This window comes from Aspergillus brunneoviolaceus, assembly GCF_003184695.1.
Source record: "Aspergillus brunneoviolaceus CBS 621.78 unplaced genomic scaffold BO95scaffold_34, whole genome shotgun sequence".
Classification (NCBI taxonomy): domain Eukaryota; kingdom Fungi; phylum Ascomycota; class Eurotiomycetes; order Eurotiales; family Aspergillaceae; genus Aspergillus; species Aspergillus brunneoviolaceus.
The window spans coordinates 321,246-338,136 of NW_020290764.1; the positions used below are offsets into that span (position 1 = coordinate 321,246).

At 51.6% G+C, this 16,891-nt stretch overlaps 6 protein-coding genes and 4 non-coding genes across 10 annotated transcripts; 6 read left to right on the top strand and 4 right to left on the bottom strand.

The window, feature by feature from the left end:
* Window positions 1-166: 166 nt before the first annotated feature.
* On the top strand, window positions 167-1,495 carry BO95DRAFT_442870 (rhodopsin family protein). The gene is made up of 7 exons (XM_025586542.1): window positions 167-329; window positions 454-507; window positions 700-733; window positions 790-814; window positions 892-924; window positions 988-1,028; window positions 1,085-1,495. Exons 1-7 carry the CDS (start codon window positions 299-301, stop codon window positions 1,254-1,256), a joined length of 390 nt encoding a protein of 129 aa, XP_025442279.1. The 5' UTR covers window positions 167-298; the 3' UTR covers window positions 1,257-1,495.
* On the bottom strand, window positions 1,476-4,322 carry BO95DRAFT_514505 (sodium:solute symporter family protein). Its single transcript, XM_025591679.1, has 5 exons — window positions 3,850-4,322; window positions 3,612-3,784; window positions 3,043-3,559; window positions 2,338-2,991; window positions 1,476-2,259 (listed from the first exon to the last, which is right to left on the bottom strand). The coding sequence occupies exons 1-5, from the start codon at window positions 3,969-3,971 to the stop codon at window positions 1,638-1,640; spliced, it is 2,088 nt and encodes a 695-aa protein (XP_025442280.1). The 5' UTR covers window positions 3,972-4,322; the 3' UTR covers window positions 1,476-1,637.
* Window positions 4,323-6,254: 1,932 nt separating this feature from the next.
* Window positions 6,255-8,043, top strand: BO95DRAFT_442873 (HIT-like protein). The gene has a single exon (XM_025586543.1). The coding sequence runs from the start codon at window positions 6,744-6,746 to the stop codon at window positions 7,728-7,730; it is 987 nt and encodes a 328-aa protein (XP_025442281.1). The 5' UTR covers window positions 6,255-6,743; the 3' UTR covers window positions 7,731-8,043.
* Window positions 8,044-8,444: 401 nt separating this feature from the next.
* On the bottom strand, window positions 8,445-9,637 carry BO95DRAFT_442874 (SEC61-beta family protein). Its single transcript, XM_025586544.1, has 3 exons — window positions 9,473-9,637; window positions 8,994-9,339; window positions 8,445-8,923 (listed from the first exon to the last, which is right to left on the bottom strand). The coding sequence occupies exons 1-3, from the start codon at window positions 9,473-9,475 to the stop codon at window positions 8,889-8,891; spliced, it is 384 nt and encodes a 127-aa protein (XP_025442282.1). The 5' UTR covers window positions 9,476-9,637; the 3' UTR covers window positions 8,445-8,888.
* Window positions 9,638-9,798: 161 nt separating this feature from the next.
* On the top strand, window positions 9,799-9,870 carry BO95DRAFT_t146. Its single transcript has one exon. It is a non-coding gene; the product is annotated as a tRNA-Glu (tRNA).
* A 2,780-nt stretch (window positions 9,871-12,650) lies between these two features.
* On the top strand, window positions 12,651-14,453 carry BO95DRAFT_133547 (uncharacterized protein). The gene is made up of 4 exons (XM_025580531.1): window positions 12,651-13,146; window positions 13,208-13,646; window positions 13,700-13,894; window positions 13,953-14,453. Exons 1-4 carry the CDS (start codon window positions 13,064-13,066, stop codon window positions 14,244-14,246), a joined length of 1,011 nt encoding a protein of 336 aa, XP_025442283.1. The 5' UTR covers window positions 12,651-13,063; the 3' UTR covers window positions 14,247-14,453.
* A 549-nt stretch (window positions 14,454-15,002) lies between these two features.
* BO95DRAFT_442878 (uncharacterized protein) lies at window positions 15,003-15,512 on the top strand. The gene is made up of 2 exons (XM_025586545.1): window positions 15,003-15,085; window positions 15,157-15,512. Exons 1-2 carry the CDS (start codon window positions 15,017-15,019, stop codon window positions 15,274-15,276), a joined length of 189 nt encoding a protein of 62 aa, XP_025442284.1. The 5' UTR covers window positions 15,003-15,016; the 3' UTR covers window positions 15,277-15,512.
* BO95DRAFT_t152 lies at window positions 15,041-15,112 on the bottom strand. The gene has a single exon. It is a non-coding gene; the product is annotated as a tRNA-Glu (tRNA).
* Window positions 15,513-15,960: 448 nt separating the features above from the next.
* BO95DRAFT_t147 lies at window positions 15,961-16,034 on the top strand. The gene has a single exon. It is a non-coding gene; the product is annotated as a tRNA-Val (tRNA).
* A 401-nt stretch (window positions 16,035-16,435) lies between these two features.
* On the bottom strand, window positions 16,436-16,509 carry BO95DRAFT_t151. The gene has a single exon. It is a non-coding gene; the product is annotated as a tRNA-Val (tRNA).
* Between the last annotated feature and the right edge of the window lie 382 nt (window positions 16,510-16,891).

Consider the following 16,891-nt stretch of genomic DNA (forward strand, 5'->3'; position numbering starts at 1 on the left):
GGGCAGTCCTCCCCAGACACACCTCTTAACCCCATAAGTAGCACCCCCGAATCCCCGAAACCGGCCCGCCAAGGCCCAGCAGTCAGCAACCACCCGCTGCCAAGCCACACCGCCGCCACACATCCGCGCCTCTCAGTCCCAGCTCTTTTAACATGGCTGCCTTCCCCTACGATCGTCTCCCTTCCTTTCGAGCTTCGAATAATTAACTGAACGGCATCACGATTTCAATTCTCTATTCATCGCATTCCCAATCGCTCCCTCTCTCTCACCATATCCCCGACTGTTCCATAATCTCAAGATGGCCATCTGCATCACCTTCGGGACTCATGGTACGTGCCTGACCACTACGTAACCTACCAACTCCACCCTCGCCACAGCGGCATCCCCCATAGACCCTGAAATGAGCGCCCGGTTTCGGTTTCGGCATCAAGCTAACACCACGGGCACCACCAGAATTCACGTCCATGCTAGAAGGCTACGAGAATGTTCGTGCCTACTGCTACAACTGTGAGTATATTCCACGTTTCCTATCTTTCCTTTGGGACACCTATCAGTAAGCTGTGGGGGATATACTAGCCGCTATTTACTGCTATCTAAATATAGCATAGCAACAGCGGCACTATACAGTAGCAAGCATACACAGTACCCTCCCCGGAACCAATTTACCTAGCTAGTACTGACAAACAACCACCTCATCAGGCCAACATTGGAACGGACACTGTCTGACAAGATGGTAAGCATCTGTCCCAAAATCGCAGATACCGTTGATCGTGACACTAACCAAACCAGGCCCTGGTTCACCGTCTGCTTTGTTGTACGTTCGGCCTCCGACGACGACCCCCAGGCATCAATCATGGAAACTCGAATACTAACGCGATCACTTCTTCTCAGCCTGTCATTCCTCTCGCTATGCATAAGTACAAGGTAAGCAATATTCTCTCTTCAACCTATGACGAGGTACGTATTGGAACTCACGATCTACTACAGGAAGTAACCTGCTACACATGCCGCTTCACCCAGGATCTAGGGTAAGCCCCCAAGACCTCCAAACCTACGACAGCAACTGATCATTCTGGACACATAGCGACCGTCCAGATATCACCCCGGAGACAAGGCCTCCTCCGGGTGTCATACCGGGCCAATTACCCCAGGCGTATGGGGGCGGGGCGCCGTACTATCCACCCCCTCAGGCATCGGGCGCGGTGGCACCACAGCAGCAGCAGCAGCCAGGACAGCAGAACTTTGTGTATAAGTAAATGCTTCGATGTTTCCTGTCGGGTTCTGTTGTTTTGTTGCCGTTAGTATTTTCATCGACGGTGTGCGTTTTGTCTTCATGTTTGACTGGATTGGTAAGATACCTCTTTGCTTCCTGCTTGTTTGTTCATTTGCTGTTGCCATGCTTTATGCTGTGCTGTTTATCCTCTGCTCAAGTCTACAAGCGAAATGAGACTCAATATCATAAACGTTGCAATTCACTAGACATACTAAAAACAACAGTGGGGGTATATATATCCAAAAAAAAAAAAACCAAGCATAAGAACTAAGACCTCCCTCGCCAACGTATCCATAATCATCATCATCACAAGCACTCAATCCAAACCAGCCCATACCAAAGTACGAGTACCCTCAAATGAAATCTACTTCTCCCCCTCCAACACCCCTTTCTCCCCAGCATACACCGGCGTCTGTACCCCAGAAACCGTCTCACTTCCCGTCCCCGTTCCCGCACCCGCCGGGGGAGTCACCACAACCTCGCCTTCGATCGGCCTCCTCCTCGCCCCGCCTCTTCCCAACAAGTCCAGAGTCATCAACCGCACGGTGCGGACCATACTCTTCCGGCCCTCATACAGCGGGAACACCACCACGCCGAAGGTGGTGCAGAACAGCCACAGCAGGCCGACGACGATCCAGCCGGTGAAGAACTTCTTGCTGAAGACGTAGGAGCTGCCGTACATGGGCACGGGCCACAGGATCAGAAAGCAAAACACCATGACGACGGTCAGCGAGCGCGAGTAGAAGGCCGCGCGGTTGAGCTTGCGCGTCTCCTCTTCCTCCTGCGCCGCGGTGCGGGCCGCCACCTCGCCGGGGATCTGCTCCAGGTCGACGTGGGCGGCCGCGGCGACGTCGGTGTCATCCACCTTGCGGATGGCGCGCATGCTCTCGTAGTCGTAGTTCTGGGAGCCGAAGAGTAGGGTTAGGACGGGGGAGAAGATCATGGGGCTTAGGAGGGCGGCGACGTTGCCGGCGAGCATTGGGTAGCTGGGTTAGGTTAGTTCTTGGTTCTTTGGATGAGGGGGTTTTTTTTTTTCTGTTGGGGGGAGTGCGAAGGAAACGTACTTGGAGCCGGTCGTCGTGACGGTTAGGACCCCGTATTCCTTCTTCGCTGTCACGAGCCACGCGATGAGGGAGACGGCCAGACCCAGCGGAGGGGAGACTGCCGCGGCGATCCAGTTCTGGTGTTTCCAGACCAAGGTCATGGCACCGGGGAAGACGGCGGAGGAGATGATGACTCCCATCAACAGGTACAGGTAGCCCATGCTGATTCCGGCGTAGTAGAGACCGGTGGAGAAGGCAGCCATGGCGATGGCCCAGACCACGCAAGTCATGTGTGAGATCCAGACCAGACGCTTGCCTTTGGCTTCGGGGTTGATGTAGCCCTGGTAGATGTCGTAGGTGAAGATGGAGGAGACGGCGATTAGTTGGGCCGAGAAGGCGGAGGTCACTGCCATGAAGATCATGATCGTGGTGCATACCGCGCCGCTGTAGCCGAGCAACTTGACGGCAGCAAAGGGCAGCACAAGTCCGGCGGACACGTCGCTCGAGCTCAAGCGCTGGGTGCCCTCAAGAGCGAGGGCGGTCATTCCCATCGTGCTGGCGCAGAGCCAGGGAATAGCAAACCAACAGAGACCGCCGATGACATAGCCGGGGAAGGCGTGCACGGGGCTTGCTGCGATGGCTTTATTGTAGTATCCGTTGTCGAGGAAGACAGTACTGCGGGGGAGTTAGCAATTGACTGGACGTCTGGGATACAGAAAGACCAACCCAAAATTGCCCACGAGGTTGATCACCCAGAAAATGCCACCCTCCTTGGATCTCATAGTCAGATAGCTTCCCTCTGCGTTGCCCTCCACGGGGTGGCGGTTCGATGCAGCAACTAGTGCCTCATACACGGCGCCAGGGGATCCGAGCTTATCGTTTGTGGCATAGGCAGAGAAGGCGAAGATGAAGATGACGACAATGATTACCACGGTGTGCATGTAATCTGTAATGAACGTCGCCTTGATACCACCGAAGAGAGTATATAGCACAACACCGATCGGCAGGAGGAAGCAGGCTGCAACCGTGTGAACCCCGGTAAGAGAAGTCATGACGGCAGAGCCGCCGGTGAGCAGCATGGATGTAACCAGGATATTGGTCATCACGCAGAAGACAGTAAAGACGATATGGACGGTAGTTCCATAACGGGCACGGATGGCCTCCAAGAAGGTGTGCGCATTTGGAGCACGGCGTTTGAGCTCGATTGCCAGCGTTGCGAAGAGAATGATCTGGACAGTAGCACCTTAACAAAATATTAGTGAGCAGTCAGTGCTTAGTCTTTTGAGTTTTCCCACCTGAGGCATAGAAGAATGGACCTGAGATGCCATATTCATAGGCTACTGTAGACGACTGAAGAAGGGTTGCGGCCCAGGTCCAACTACTGACGACAGCTGCTGCAACCAGCCCCGACTTGACGGATCTTCCTGCAGTCGAGAACATTTCCGATGTTTGTACTTCATGCTGGTACCTGTGGGGCTACATTAGCTTGGCTGTCAAAAGTAGGTGCAATTGAGCCATAGTTCGGGTCAATACCTCTTCAAGGCCCACGTAATGAAAATCATCAGTAAGGCAAAGGCAAAGCCCAGCCCTACGATGATACCATAGCCAAACCCTTGGGAAAGGGGGGCTGTGAAACTGACGGTATCCGAAGACATGGTGACGTTCCTCGCCAAGCTTGTATTTATGGCGAAGCGAATGTTCTCTGTTGTCTTCCCAGATTTCGGTGTGCTCCTTGATTGAGAATGCGCTTGGAAAGTCCACCGGAAATGGACGAGCTGTAAGAGATCATATAGGCCAGCGGCGCATGGCAAAATCTCCGACCTCGCAGCCACATCTTGATCTACAGGATCATGATGGCGGATAAAGGCCTGTTCAGTCGCTGCAATTGGATCTGAGCGCAGGTTCGCGGAGTACAAAGAGTCATCGATAAGACGAGGGCATCGCTATCAATTCGTAATGGGGCAGCAGCTCAAGGCCGGGGAGCCAGAACAAACACTGAATCTCGCTTAAACGAGCTAGACCCAGCAGCTCTGGCTTGTTCATGCCGCATCTTTTTCGTGGAGACGGGTGGGATCCATGAAGTATTTTGACTTCCTGCAGATCCACTCTATCTTTGATAGCACCGCAAGGTCCTGTCATTGGCCGGGAGAGCATTTCTTATCAGCGGAGGTCAGCGAAGGCCCCCCGCCATTGGCCAATACGAGGTACAGTGGGAGTTTAAGGTGATAAGAAGCCGGAAACTGGGAGATAAGCAAGGACAGTGCCATGAAAGCATATGCCCAATGGTGATTTGTTGATGCCAAGACTGCCTGTCTAATCTTGGAAAAGATATCAATCTGCTTACTCGCTTACTCGCTTACTCGCTTACTCGATCTTACCATTAATGAATTGGGCACCGTGCTTGTGGCCGTGGGGAAACCCACGCGGTCCCTGCATACCAGGACCTACTAGGTAGTTAGTACCACGTAGTACCACCCGCAGACATCCACAAGAGGAGTTCCGCGAAGGGAGAAAAGGTGATTAGCAACAATACTATAAGTCATTGAATAGGCAGCTCCGCCCCCTTGGCGCTGCTTCCCACTCCCAAATCTCCGCGACACCCTTCCTTAGTGAAGCATTTCTTTCCCACGAGGTTTTCACATCTCACGAGATGCCCTCCTAGTTTGTCATGCATTCCCTGCAGGGTCATATAAGGTCTAGTCTGTGAACATAAAGATAGCCCCCTGCCCTCTGCATAGTCCTGTTGAAACATAAGTAGTGAATATATCGCAAAGTCATTGGTATTTGTCACTGGTTCTTCATAGTGTAGGATGTGAATTTCCTGCGCAAATCGAGGTGTAGGGCTTCAACCCGGTAGGCCATGTTCATGAAGTTTCTCTCTTCTCCTGCCTTCCTGTGAATCTCTCTTCTTCAACGGCTCTGTCTATCTCTTCTTCGCTCTTTCTCCCTCTCAGGAGAATCCTTGAGAAAGCTCCCGTACCGCAGGGGTATGGAGTGGTACAGCCCCTTGACAACTTACACGGCCCATGAGTCCTAGTTACGTCAACCCTGTTCGTGGTCCCACACCTTCCAGATAAACTACCAGGCCCTTCTCTCCAGGCTCAAGGTCCGAGGGATATATTGAACTGGGAAGCCCGTATAGCACTTCGCTAACTCAACGCGTATTGCTTAAGTGGGCTGGGCCCTGGGACGGAACTGGACACCCTTCGACAATCTGTTTGTTCGACTCTGGACATCTAAGTCGCTAGACTTAGGCATGGCCTTTCCAGATGAAATGATTGAACCGTTTTTTGATGAGGAGGAGGATTTAACTGGCGTAATTGTGAAGGTCCGCAGGCTCGCGATTTTTCGTCTACGCTATGTGGCATTGGAGCAGGAGAGCAATGAGTTGTCTGAGAAACCGTGATGGAGGGAGCATTGCTGCTCATCACAGCTAACTGTGATTCCCTATATCACTGCGTAAGTCCCATTCCCTTATGTTTGATCTCTATTACAGTTTAGTAACAGAAAAATCAGCAAATCCGCATGCTGTTGAACGTACCAGCCAGAATGTGCGAAGACGTCCAGTACTCATACCCTGCTGAATGTAAGTCATCTTATGCCTTTTTTTTCGAGTATTCATAACTGTCTTTACTGATAATTGTTGACTACCAGAGGATACCCTCATAGTGTTCTTGAGTCCAGTATACTGCATTGGAATCGTGCAGCTTCCAATTGATAATACGGTGAAAGGGAAGGAAATTACGGAGTACACGGGGGTATCATCATGCATGAACCCATGATGCTCCCTCTTGAATGCTCCAATGGCTAGCAGGCGATTGGAAGAATCCCGGCCGACTAGTCGAGAGACAAACTAAAGCCTAACGTCCTTAGGCAGTTCATCCACACACTGAGTGTCCGTCCGTGGACCTTGCCCTGTCCCTTAGTCGGAGTTTCGGAGCGGTTACTGGCTTGCAGCTGCATACAGACCCCTGATTGGTCACGCCGATATACTGTGCTACCTAGGAAATCCATGATATCTTATCAACCTGCCCGTGTTAACAGGCACCTAGAAACTACCGGTGAGGTACACATAGGACATTACTTGAGATGGTTTGGCCCTCAATGACTGCATTGTCCATACTAATGAGGCATCATTCACCTCTGGATCCGACAACACCGCAATTAGCGAGCTATGTCAAACAGCCCAATGCTCATGCCATCGCAACCGGAAGAAAAATTGTTGGGATCGAACTCATGTCCAGTTCATGCACACAACATCGGCTCAACACGTTCTCCGTGGGAGAACCGCTCAGGGGTTAGAATGAAAGACGGCGCGATCGAGGAAAAGGTGGCATGACACGCAATCAGCACTAACCCCGAAGCTACCAAGCAGCCAGATATACGGTACACCATTCCAATGCCCCCCTTTAACAAGCCAACCCAACATGAACACCACCGCGATCAAAATCACAATCACCAACATGGCCGACGATCACACTCCCAATACGACGATCTACCAAGACGCACATCTAACCGTCAACCTCACCCTCCGCCCCACCACCCCAGGCCACACCGTCGCGACGCTCACCACGAACCAAACCAACCTCTTCAACCTCCCCCCGCCCACCTTCGTGGAAACCCTCCAAACGCTCCGCACCATCGCCTCCCACCTCCGCAAGGCATACAATGTCCAGCGCTGCGCCCTGATCACCACGGGGGGAGCGAGCGTCTCGATCCTCCCGCTCCACGGCCTCACCCCGCAATGGACCCCGGTCACGCACCCCACCAAGGAATTCCACCCGCAGTACCCGGGGTACATCACCTCGAAAGACGCGCCGCCGCTGCCCACGCCGCAGCTCAACACCATCCGCAGCTCCATCCTGTTCGCGGCATCCAGATCCCCGACCACCTACCACGCCGACCACACCTTCCACGGCCCGGACCCGGACGACGCCAACCTCTTCGCGCGCATCGTGCGCGGGGAACTCTCCCCGCAGTGGCGGGTCTGGGAGGACGCGCGCCACGTCGCCTTCCTGACGCCGTACCCCAACACCCCCGGGTTCACGGTGGTGGTGCCGCGCGCGCACCTGTCGAGCGACATCTTCTCGCTGTCGCCTGAGGACTATGCCGGGCTGGTGGAGGCGGCGCACACAGTGGCGAAGCTGCTGATCCGGGCGTTTGGGATCGAGCGCTGCGGGATGATCTTCGAGGGGTTCGAGATCGACTACGCGCATGTCAAGCTGGTGCCCATCCGCGGCGGCGGCGGTGATGACTACGATGAGGACGACTACGACCGCTACGGCATCAGCGAGCCGTTCCAGGAGACCTATCAGGGGTATGTCTCCTCCATGCCGGGGCCGAGGGTGGAGGTTGTAGAGGCGGTGGTGAAGAGGGCGGCGGAGATTCGAGAGTCGATCGGTTCACATTCTTAGCTTTGCTCGTGGGTTAGAAAGCGTGACCGTTTATCTAGACCTTGATTGGCTTCAAAGATGTTGTAATGATATGAATCAATCTTTCTGTACATTCTCTTCCGTCGTGCTTTCGCACTATGAACCTTTTTGCCTCTCCCCCTTTCGAAGAAAGACTACTATGGCAACGCCAGGCAGCGATTGAGGTCCAAGACGCTGAGACGGGAACAGCGCCAGCCCAAAATGTGTACTACTGATGCAGCAGCTCATCTGTGAAGCTTCGGACCGCCTAGACCCGAGAAATGCTTCCTCTGCTTGCAGGTACAGTGGGCTGACAGATCGTATAGAAGCTAGATATAAGCTCAAGGTAGAAGTCAAGTACTGCATGTGTTACCAGTATACTATGTTCTCTGGAGCCTATCGGGCTCTTGTGAAGCTGCCTCTGGAAGGCACTGGCTAGTAATTCGGTTCCTCACATTCGTGGAGCATGATAGCCTTTGCCAGCATGTATACTATAGCATGGCTCTCTACCTCTGTCGCCTTACTTCTCCTGTTTTGTCTTTTGCTTCGCTAACCAGGTCTCTCCCCACAGTTTCAGTGTCCCCGGCTGCCAGAACCTTCCCTTATCTGCTTCGCATTCTTATACTCTATGCGCAGGATTCCAAGTCTGTTTTTCATAGCGTGGGTCGATGGTTTCGGTTCTTCCGCTGGGTACGCTGACGTATACGATAACCGTTTGGTCGGAACTCGTTTTCATTGATAAGCACTAAAATTACACATATGCATTTCATTCCAAGTCTCTCTCTCTTTCTCTGTCTTTCCCTTGTGGAATTCTCCTCTGCTTGATCGAGCATGTCCATTTCCATCCTATGCAGCAGATAGGTATGAATCCGGACAAAATACAAAAGCGCGCTGGGTCAAAAATGCGTGTGTTGCGAAAAGATGTCTCCATCACCGGCGCACGCAGAAAATAACGGGTAAAGGGGGGACACCAAGGTGGGGTATATGATTTCGAAGGTGATAAATGATGCGACGATCTGATTCTCTCGGTCGGAGTTTCAGCCCAGGCCAACCAATCTCGCGGGCCCCGGATGGAATTTACCGATTGATAGCGTGCTGCGTATCAAGAAGATCCGGGTTTCAGAGTGTCTGACGGTGAACCGATGGCGTTTGGGGGCTAATTTACGAGGAGAACTTGCGGGTGATCTTGGCGATGACTGTAGAATAGGGGGAAACGGTCAGTGGTTGATTCTTTGGATTGATGCTTGAGGGATGGGTGGAACGTACCGTGCAGACCAACGACGGAGAAGATGAATCCCAGACTGAGAACCAGGACGACGACGGGGTCGACCCTCAAGCCGGGGCTCTCGTCGGTGTAGAGCTTCAGCATCGTGCCAGAAGAACCACCGGCACCGGCAGCGCGGGTCGAGCTGGGTCGGGCATTGCGGAGGGACTCCTTGTGGTCAGCGGCCGCGCGGCGACGCAAAGCAGCCCGGGGACCACCAGGAGGAGTAGGGGAGGAAGGGCGGTTGACGGTGGAGACGGCAGAGGCACCGGAGCCAGCGCCGGCAGACTTGGAGTCAGGGCCGGACTCAGCTCCGGAGGTTAGGGGAGAAGCTGCACGAGGAGAAGCCTATAGCACTGAGGTCAGTTTCAATTCGAATGCTGAAGTGGATAGCGGCGGTCGGCTTGGGGGAGATCATCCAGCTCGCGCAAAGGACAATCGAGGTGCGCGCTGAGACAACAGGCAGGACGAGGGCACTGACCATTATGAAAGTGGAATCAAGAAAGGGCTAAAAAGCAAAGAAAGCAAGTATGATATTAAAGTTGAGGAACAAAGAGATAGATGGGTCAATTGGCCGATGGGACAAGGAAGTCGGCTGGGGAGAAGAAGGACGAGGTGGATGGCAGAAGGTCGGGGGAGGTGAAGGTGCGGGTTGCCAGAAAGAGGCCACGCTCACGTTTCCATTTGGCGGGTTACCGTCACATACAATTCTGCCGGGCGGCAATCGATTGCGAGAAAGCAGTCAAGCAGTTAACATTCATTGATACAAGAATATTTAACAAAAACTCTTAGCTTTTGATAAATAGATCCGATATAGTGTAACGGCTATCATACCTGTCTTTCACACAGGAGATCGGGGTTCGATTCCCCGTATCGGAGTCACAAGTATCATCTCTTTTTGCTGTTGTTTTACCCTCGATTTTGCAGTGGGAGCCGAAATTCTCAGCCCGCAGCTCCGTGATGTGGTCCGTGCTCCCGCGTACCGCCCCCGTCTCTACCAATGGACCCGCGGGAAACTGATATTCTCTCGGCAAATGAACTCTTTCAAGGTAGGCGGTGTGAAATGCCGTGGGCACTGCTACACCTTTGGTCTTATGAACTGTACCTCAATTATCATCTCTGGGACATCTGACTCGCTATCTTGCATCATCTATTGGTGTCATGTCGCTTTCTCATGATCTCATCATAGAGATATGCTTCAAGTGTCGAAAGCATGACAGTTCGGACTATGCCACCGACACCAACCCAAGAATCGACTTTCTCCTGAACGCCCAAATACGAGCAAGCAAGTCCCTTTGGTTTACTGCAGTGTCTGCACCTAAGTGTCTAGTAGATGCAAGCACCGCGCTCACTGTCTATTCAACAATCCGCTGAAATCGTTACTAATTTAGTCTAGGATCTGGATGGTGCGGGATGGAGAACTGAGAACCATGTCGAAGCTCGAGTTTAAAGGCTAACGACCCTGTCACCCATAAGCCGGTACCCATCAGGGAATAGTGCTTGATTTGCAGTAGGGTATATATGAATCAGATGTCACCATGGCGATGGATCCTACACAGTATACGAAGTACTACGTAGACTATTTCTAGCCTGTCAGAGGAGAACTGCTGGAAATTTATCTGTTAAGACCGCTGTTTCACAAAAGACCGAGTCTTCCCTCCGAGTGGACGGACAGCCACCTGAAGGGAACGGCAAGGAGGCACTAAAATAGCCACACCATGCCACACCAGGGTCACCGCATGGTCACGGTAGCTGTGGGTTGTGGCTTGTTTCCTGCACCCAACCCAACTCTCTCTCTCTCTCTCTCTCTCTCTCTCCCTCCTTGAACGGTTCCAGTACGTAGCAGCATTCGGCCTCTCTCTAGCCCGAACAGCTAGCTACCTCCTCGCATCCCAGTGGTGGGATAATACCCTACACAGCAACAAGTACGCAGGCAAGGCAAGGTACTGAGTGACTAGTCGAGTGGCAGGCTAGGTAGAAGAGTACGTAGCCCTCCCCAGTAATCGAATCAACAATGAGGGTTGTTGGTTTCTTTCATCCTCAGGCGAGAGTACCATCTTATCTTTCAATGGGAACGGAACCACTGCGCTACATTATTGCTTCCGGTAATTGGCCTTGTAATAGCCAACTATCCCTCTTCGAGTCTTCAGATGTATCTCCCATCAACTCAAGGGTTCGATTCAATTGACAGCTGAAGTGGCAGCGGTTCTTTCCCATTGACGTTCGGCACATTCTTGCCGGTCCAGGTCAGGCAGAAACCGGGGGGGGAGGAGGAGAAAGATGCATAAATTGAACCATGGAATCTGGCCCCCCGTCCATCCCCCGGGCGAAATTTTGGTTTCAAAAGTTCGCAGCAGGCAGACAGCCAGCCCATCGCATGGGTCCGACCCACCCCACTGCAACGCCTGCAACGCGACAATTCAGGAGTAATCGAGGCTAGTTTATTTCTCCCTTGAGTTAGTCTCAGGCACGGGTTATTTCTACGTACGAATCCTAAGATTACTAGCCACCACCGCCATCTTACTCTACTCTTTTCCGCGAAGTACTCCATACGTACGGAGTACTTTTTGCGTAAATTATCCAGAGGATAGTTAGCCAAGACTGGACCTGCCGTGGCTCGAATACCAAGAACTCCTGGGAGGTGTTAGAGCAACATAAGACAACATAAGACTCTAATTAAAAAGTTCCCGTGCGCGAGTCAACAGCGAGATTAAGCACCACAAATTTAGAACTGAGGGTGGGATACTCCTCAATGGACAATCCAACACATTTCCAGCTAACTTAACTTCATACCGTTAACTGTCGCCGGTTAAGGCTATTTATTTTTCTTGGTCGCATTTGTTGTCGGTGGTGTCCGTCCGGTGGGGAAGAGAGCACTGGAAGCTCTCTCATTCAGTTGGATTCCTTTTTCTGCCTGTCTATCTGCTTGTCTGTCTGTCTGTCTGTCTGTCCGTCTGTCTGTTCGTGATTCTTCCTTTCTTCCTTTCTCTCTCCCCTCTCTGTTCTATTCTTTGGGGATCGTCCCTGCAGTTTCCCTTTTGAATCGGACACTTGACCCTTCCGTTGCGTCTGGAACTTCAGCTGGACTTCTTCCGCTTGGCTGCTTCTTTTCTTTGCCCGCCCGACCGGCAAAGGTAAAAAAGTAAGTATCTTCGTACTCGTAATAATACATTTTCCTCCTCTTCCCTTCTTTCGCCTCGTTGTTTCCTCCTCACTGCGGCTCAGACTTCCCTTTCTTCCCCCCATCGTCCCCCCCGTCTTCTGTTGTCCTCCACCTGTCCCTCATCTTCAACACTCAGCACCTCTTCCTCTTCTCCTTCCTATTCCTCCAACACTCGTTTCTCAACCCATCAGTCTCTCTTTCACAACTAGTCTTTCGTTTTCTTTCTCCCTCCCTCCCACACCCCCCTCATTCCCGGCTGAAACCGACACACCAGCCTGACTCGTGACCCTGCATGTGCTCAGCCTTACACCCAGCCAGCCTGGTCCTCCACCAGTCCCGAGCCATCGACCACCGGACTGAGCCTCCCCGCCAAATCTCCGTCGCGACTTTTCTCACGCGGCCTAGTAACCAAACACATCGCCTCTAGAGATCTCGACGCTTTCCTTTCCACTCGCAGCCCAGCCTCCTGGACTGTCCTCCGTCTGGTCTAGGCTGATTTTCAGGGGATTTGGTGTGGCTTATGCGCCTGGGATCCTATCGTCACCGTTCCGGTCATTATCGAGATTTCACCTCCTGAACCACCTAGAGTCTTTTCAGGCCAAGCGACATATCTGAGAGTTTGGGGATCGCGACAGCCAAAACAGCACTCATCGTCACCTCGACCTCCGACTTTCCGATCTTCTCCCGAAACGAAAAACGCCGCCATTTGGTGGTGAAACCAGCATATTGTATCCAGATCCCGATCCTCCGACGGACACCAGCTCCGTCACGGAGCACTTCGTCAAAATTTATTCCAACACATCGCGGGCCTCCCTCCTGGGGGGCTCTTTTGATCCGTCCTTTCGGCGTGGTTTTCGTGGACGGGAAGGATACACAAACGTTCCTCCGGATCCCCCAAAGCGACACAGGATGTACCGCCCCAATTCTCTGTGGACGTGGTCCTTCTGCATTGTCACCCTTGTCCAAACGATCATTACCCTCGCCCTGGAGTGGTATGTGCAAATAGTCTCCGTGTTCAAACTGTCGGGTCCGAAGCTAATCCTTCCGCAAAAGTTATATTTTCGTCAATTTCCAGGTCCAATTGCTCCCATCGGCCGCCACGACGACTGCCTCGAAACCTATTCCAACCTTCCTAGCCCTCTATAGCTTCGGGTTCATCTATGAGCTGATTCTCGTTTACGATGCGCTACGCCTTAAGAACACTATTCAGGTTATCGGACTGTGCATGTGCAATATCGGGTTGTTGATTTACGGGGCCGTGCAGGTGCAACAAATTCGCGATGCTGTACAAATTCTCTGGGACAATGGTGCTATTGCGGAAAATGTCTGGGGGGAAACAGAGCCTTTCCTTATCATCATCCCCTGCGTCGTGGCTATGGGTTCAATCTTGATGGTGATCGTTGCCTGGAAACTATACGACGAGTTCGCATGGTCTATCTACAAACATATCAGCGCCGATCTGCGAATGAAGCGCCGGTATCTGACTTATCAGGTATGTGCTCGTATAAGGGTTACGCGCTTCGCCCATGCTTACAATCATGTTAGATCTATATCTCGCTTCTGAAATTCGACTTCTTCTTCTTCCTTGGTTTTACCGTTCAATTCGTCGTTATCGTCACGAATAGGACCGACATAGAATTCGCCCTTACACTAGCTGCCATTCCCGTGACAATTATAATTCTGATCTGTGCGGCCTTCTTCGTGCGGCGCGAAAGTTCGATTGGCATGATTGTTGTCATTGTATGTTTCTATGGTACTCGTTTAAGCCCCGCAGATCATCAGCTGACTGTTTCGCTAGCTCCTTTACTTCGCGGCCATGGCCTATTTCTTGTTCAAGCTAGTCCGGATGTACCAGCCTGGTACTTATGACCTATACTTGACTGCTCGGCGCTCTTTGACATTCTTCGCCGTCATCACCCTTGTGCTCATCGTCATCACCATTATCAACGCCTGTGTGTGTATGCACAACTTCCACAAGGGCCTGAAGCAACATGTACACAAGAAGAAGACGCAGAACAAAGAGGGCAAGACGACTGAGCTGTCCTCTAACATCTCTTCTGGCCAGGTGCCTACTCGAATGATGATCGATTGAGCAAATCGCAGGCTACATTCTACGAGTTCTGGAGAGAGACCGAAAAGACCCAAACGACCAAAAGATGCCATGTTCGATTCTCATATCGTCACCCCGACGCTGGTTGGTGGGGCGATATTCTATTACAGATTAGCGAGTTTGTGCGACATTTCTTGCCGGCAGAGTTTCCTAATACCTTGGATAGTTGAAGATTGCGCGCGTTTCCCGGGATTTACCACATGATACCTACTGCTTTGTTCGACATTTTGACGACTCATCAAATACCCTTCCTTTCATTTACATACTGACTCTCCTTGCCTTGTGCCGGACCGCTGCTATATCTGGCCCACCATCCTACTTGACTGTGCTTGTTCCTGGTGGCGCTATATCCGGCGTCATATTGACGATTCTTGTATTTTTCCTTACCTCTCTGATTATGTCAATATCACGACTGTGCATCTGTTTTCATGTACTGTATGTAGTTTATTAATCCACTTGAAAACTGTCATGAATTGTGGTACGTGGGGTTGCATTGTAACATTCTCTATCGACTAAGGGTGATGAAAGAGGGAGCCCGCAGGTGTGCACCTGCTCTCTGTCTGTGGGGAATGCGGCACTCATTCCCGGAGTCCTATGTTGGTCTACCAATTGGGAAGGTCCGACCGGGGGTAGGCCGCGACCGGATGAACCTTCCTTTCCTGGTGACTTGTTCTAGTGATGTGCGCTTTATCTTGACGGTCCAGTGATGAGACATTGTGAACTTCTTGCAGACAATGTCAAAAGAATGAACAATGACAAAAAGATTTAAAGGATGTCTCCGATACGGGGAATCGAACCCCGATCTCCTGTGTGAAAGACAGGTATGATAGCCGTTACACTATATCGGATGTAGTTATGAGAATAACATGCTCTGTGCTGAATGTCCCAATAGCCAAGCAGCAATCGGCGCTGCAAGAGAAGCATCTTCTACACTGCTTCCGTGTGGCTTTCCTATATATGCCTTCGGCTTCTAGCTCCCATGCTTGTCCCTATTCAGGTCTGGCTTTCCTAGGTCGAACTACTCATGGTTAAGTATCGTTGCGGTACCTTGGCTCATACAGCGACTCATATTTTCGTTGCGGGTAGTCTATCGGAGCTACATATTGCCTTCGCTGTGTACGAGGTTATGTGGTCGCGATATGACATCGATATCTCTGTCTCTTTTGTCCGCCTGCCATTGTATGCTAGAATCGGGCTCCGGTGTCTTAGCTGCGTGGGTCTACATTGCTTGAATGGGTCGGAGGGGGGTTCTCGGGCAGGCACCGAGGTAGTTACATCTTGATTTTCGGTGTTGTCTTGGTGCTTGGGCCACGTCTGTACTCCTGTTGGTGATTGATGTCGGCGTCCTGTCATCGTTCTACCATGCGTCAAGTAATTTGCGCCTGTGTTTGTCCGGGACAACGTAGCTCATACCGTGGACTGCAGAGTCGGATGGTGGGCCGAAGATATATACGCCTCCCATCTATGGGTCCGAGTCATCAAAACATCTGTGACGTAGGGAGCTTCTAGTTGATATACTTCGCGATCGGGGTGTATGATTAAAGTAAAAAGGTGAAAGAGCCAAAGGACATGGTCTGGAAAGAATAGCAACAAAATTGCTAAAGCTACCACTAAGTCTATGGCTGCCTCAGGAAGACGATGAGTGCCTTGAAATTTTTGTCACTTTTAACGAATTAGAGAGTTGTTTCAACAAGGAGGCCGGATGGTGTAGTTGGTTATCACGTATCGTTAACACCGATAAGGTCCTGGGATCGAGCCCCAGTCTGGTCAACTCTTTTTGCACATCCAGGTATTGTCGTGCTGACAACCATGCCGTGTCGCTGATAATTTTGTCCTTTTTTTAGTTTATTAAAGAATGCTACAACACACACAATTTAGGGGGGCATCGGTGATTGAGCTTACCAACGGACACCCATATAACAGTCATGTTATGGTAACAGTACAATGTCCATATTCACGCCCCCTAGTTCCAACGTGAGCTACTCACTTGCGCCCTATTGTTCTTGCATGTTCAGAAGCCAATCTTCTCACATTGAAAGCTGAGCGCTGGAGGAGAGGGTTGCTTTGACCATGCCAGTTCTTTGGGTCACGTCTTACCATATAGATTGCGTCAATCTTGAGGGTAAAAAGAGTACCAGTAACAGTGGCAAGCCTGGATGTGCAAAAAGAGATGACCAGACTGGGGCTCGATCCCAGGACCTTATCGGTGTTAACGATACGTGATAACCAACTACACCATCCGGCCAATTGATATCAGGACAAGTGTGAGCTGCTTTCGAGACCGAAAGCATCCAGTGCTCGATAGCAGCCATGGAACCTTGAACCTCTGGAAGACCCCCTAAGCAGCAACGTGCAACTCGCTTATCCCGATATTGCTCATATTAAAAGTAACCTCTTTGCTATTCTCCCGTGCTGACCTGGCATAAAAATAGTTACGTTTGGCAGCATTGAGTCCCCACATCTAGACGAACAGACGACTCGTACAATGAGAATAAGGTTCACTCACCATGAGCCAGAGCGACATCCCCTCAGCCTCGCGAGCTGGATGCCAAGTGCGGCTAAACCATGTGGGCTCTGGCACCCGAACCACCCAGTCACATTTCACCTTCAGCACCACAGCCGCACGT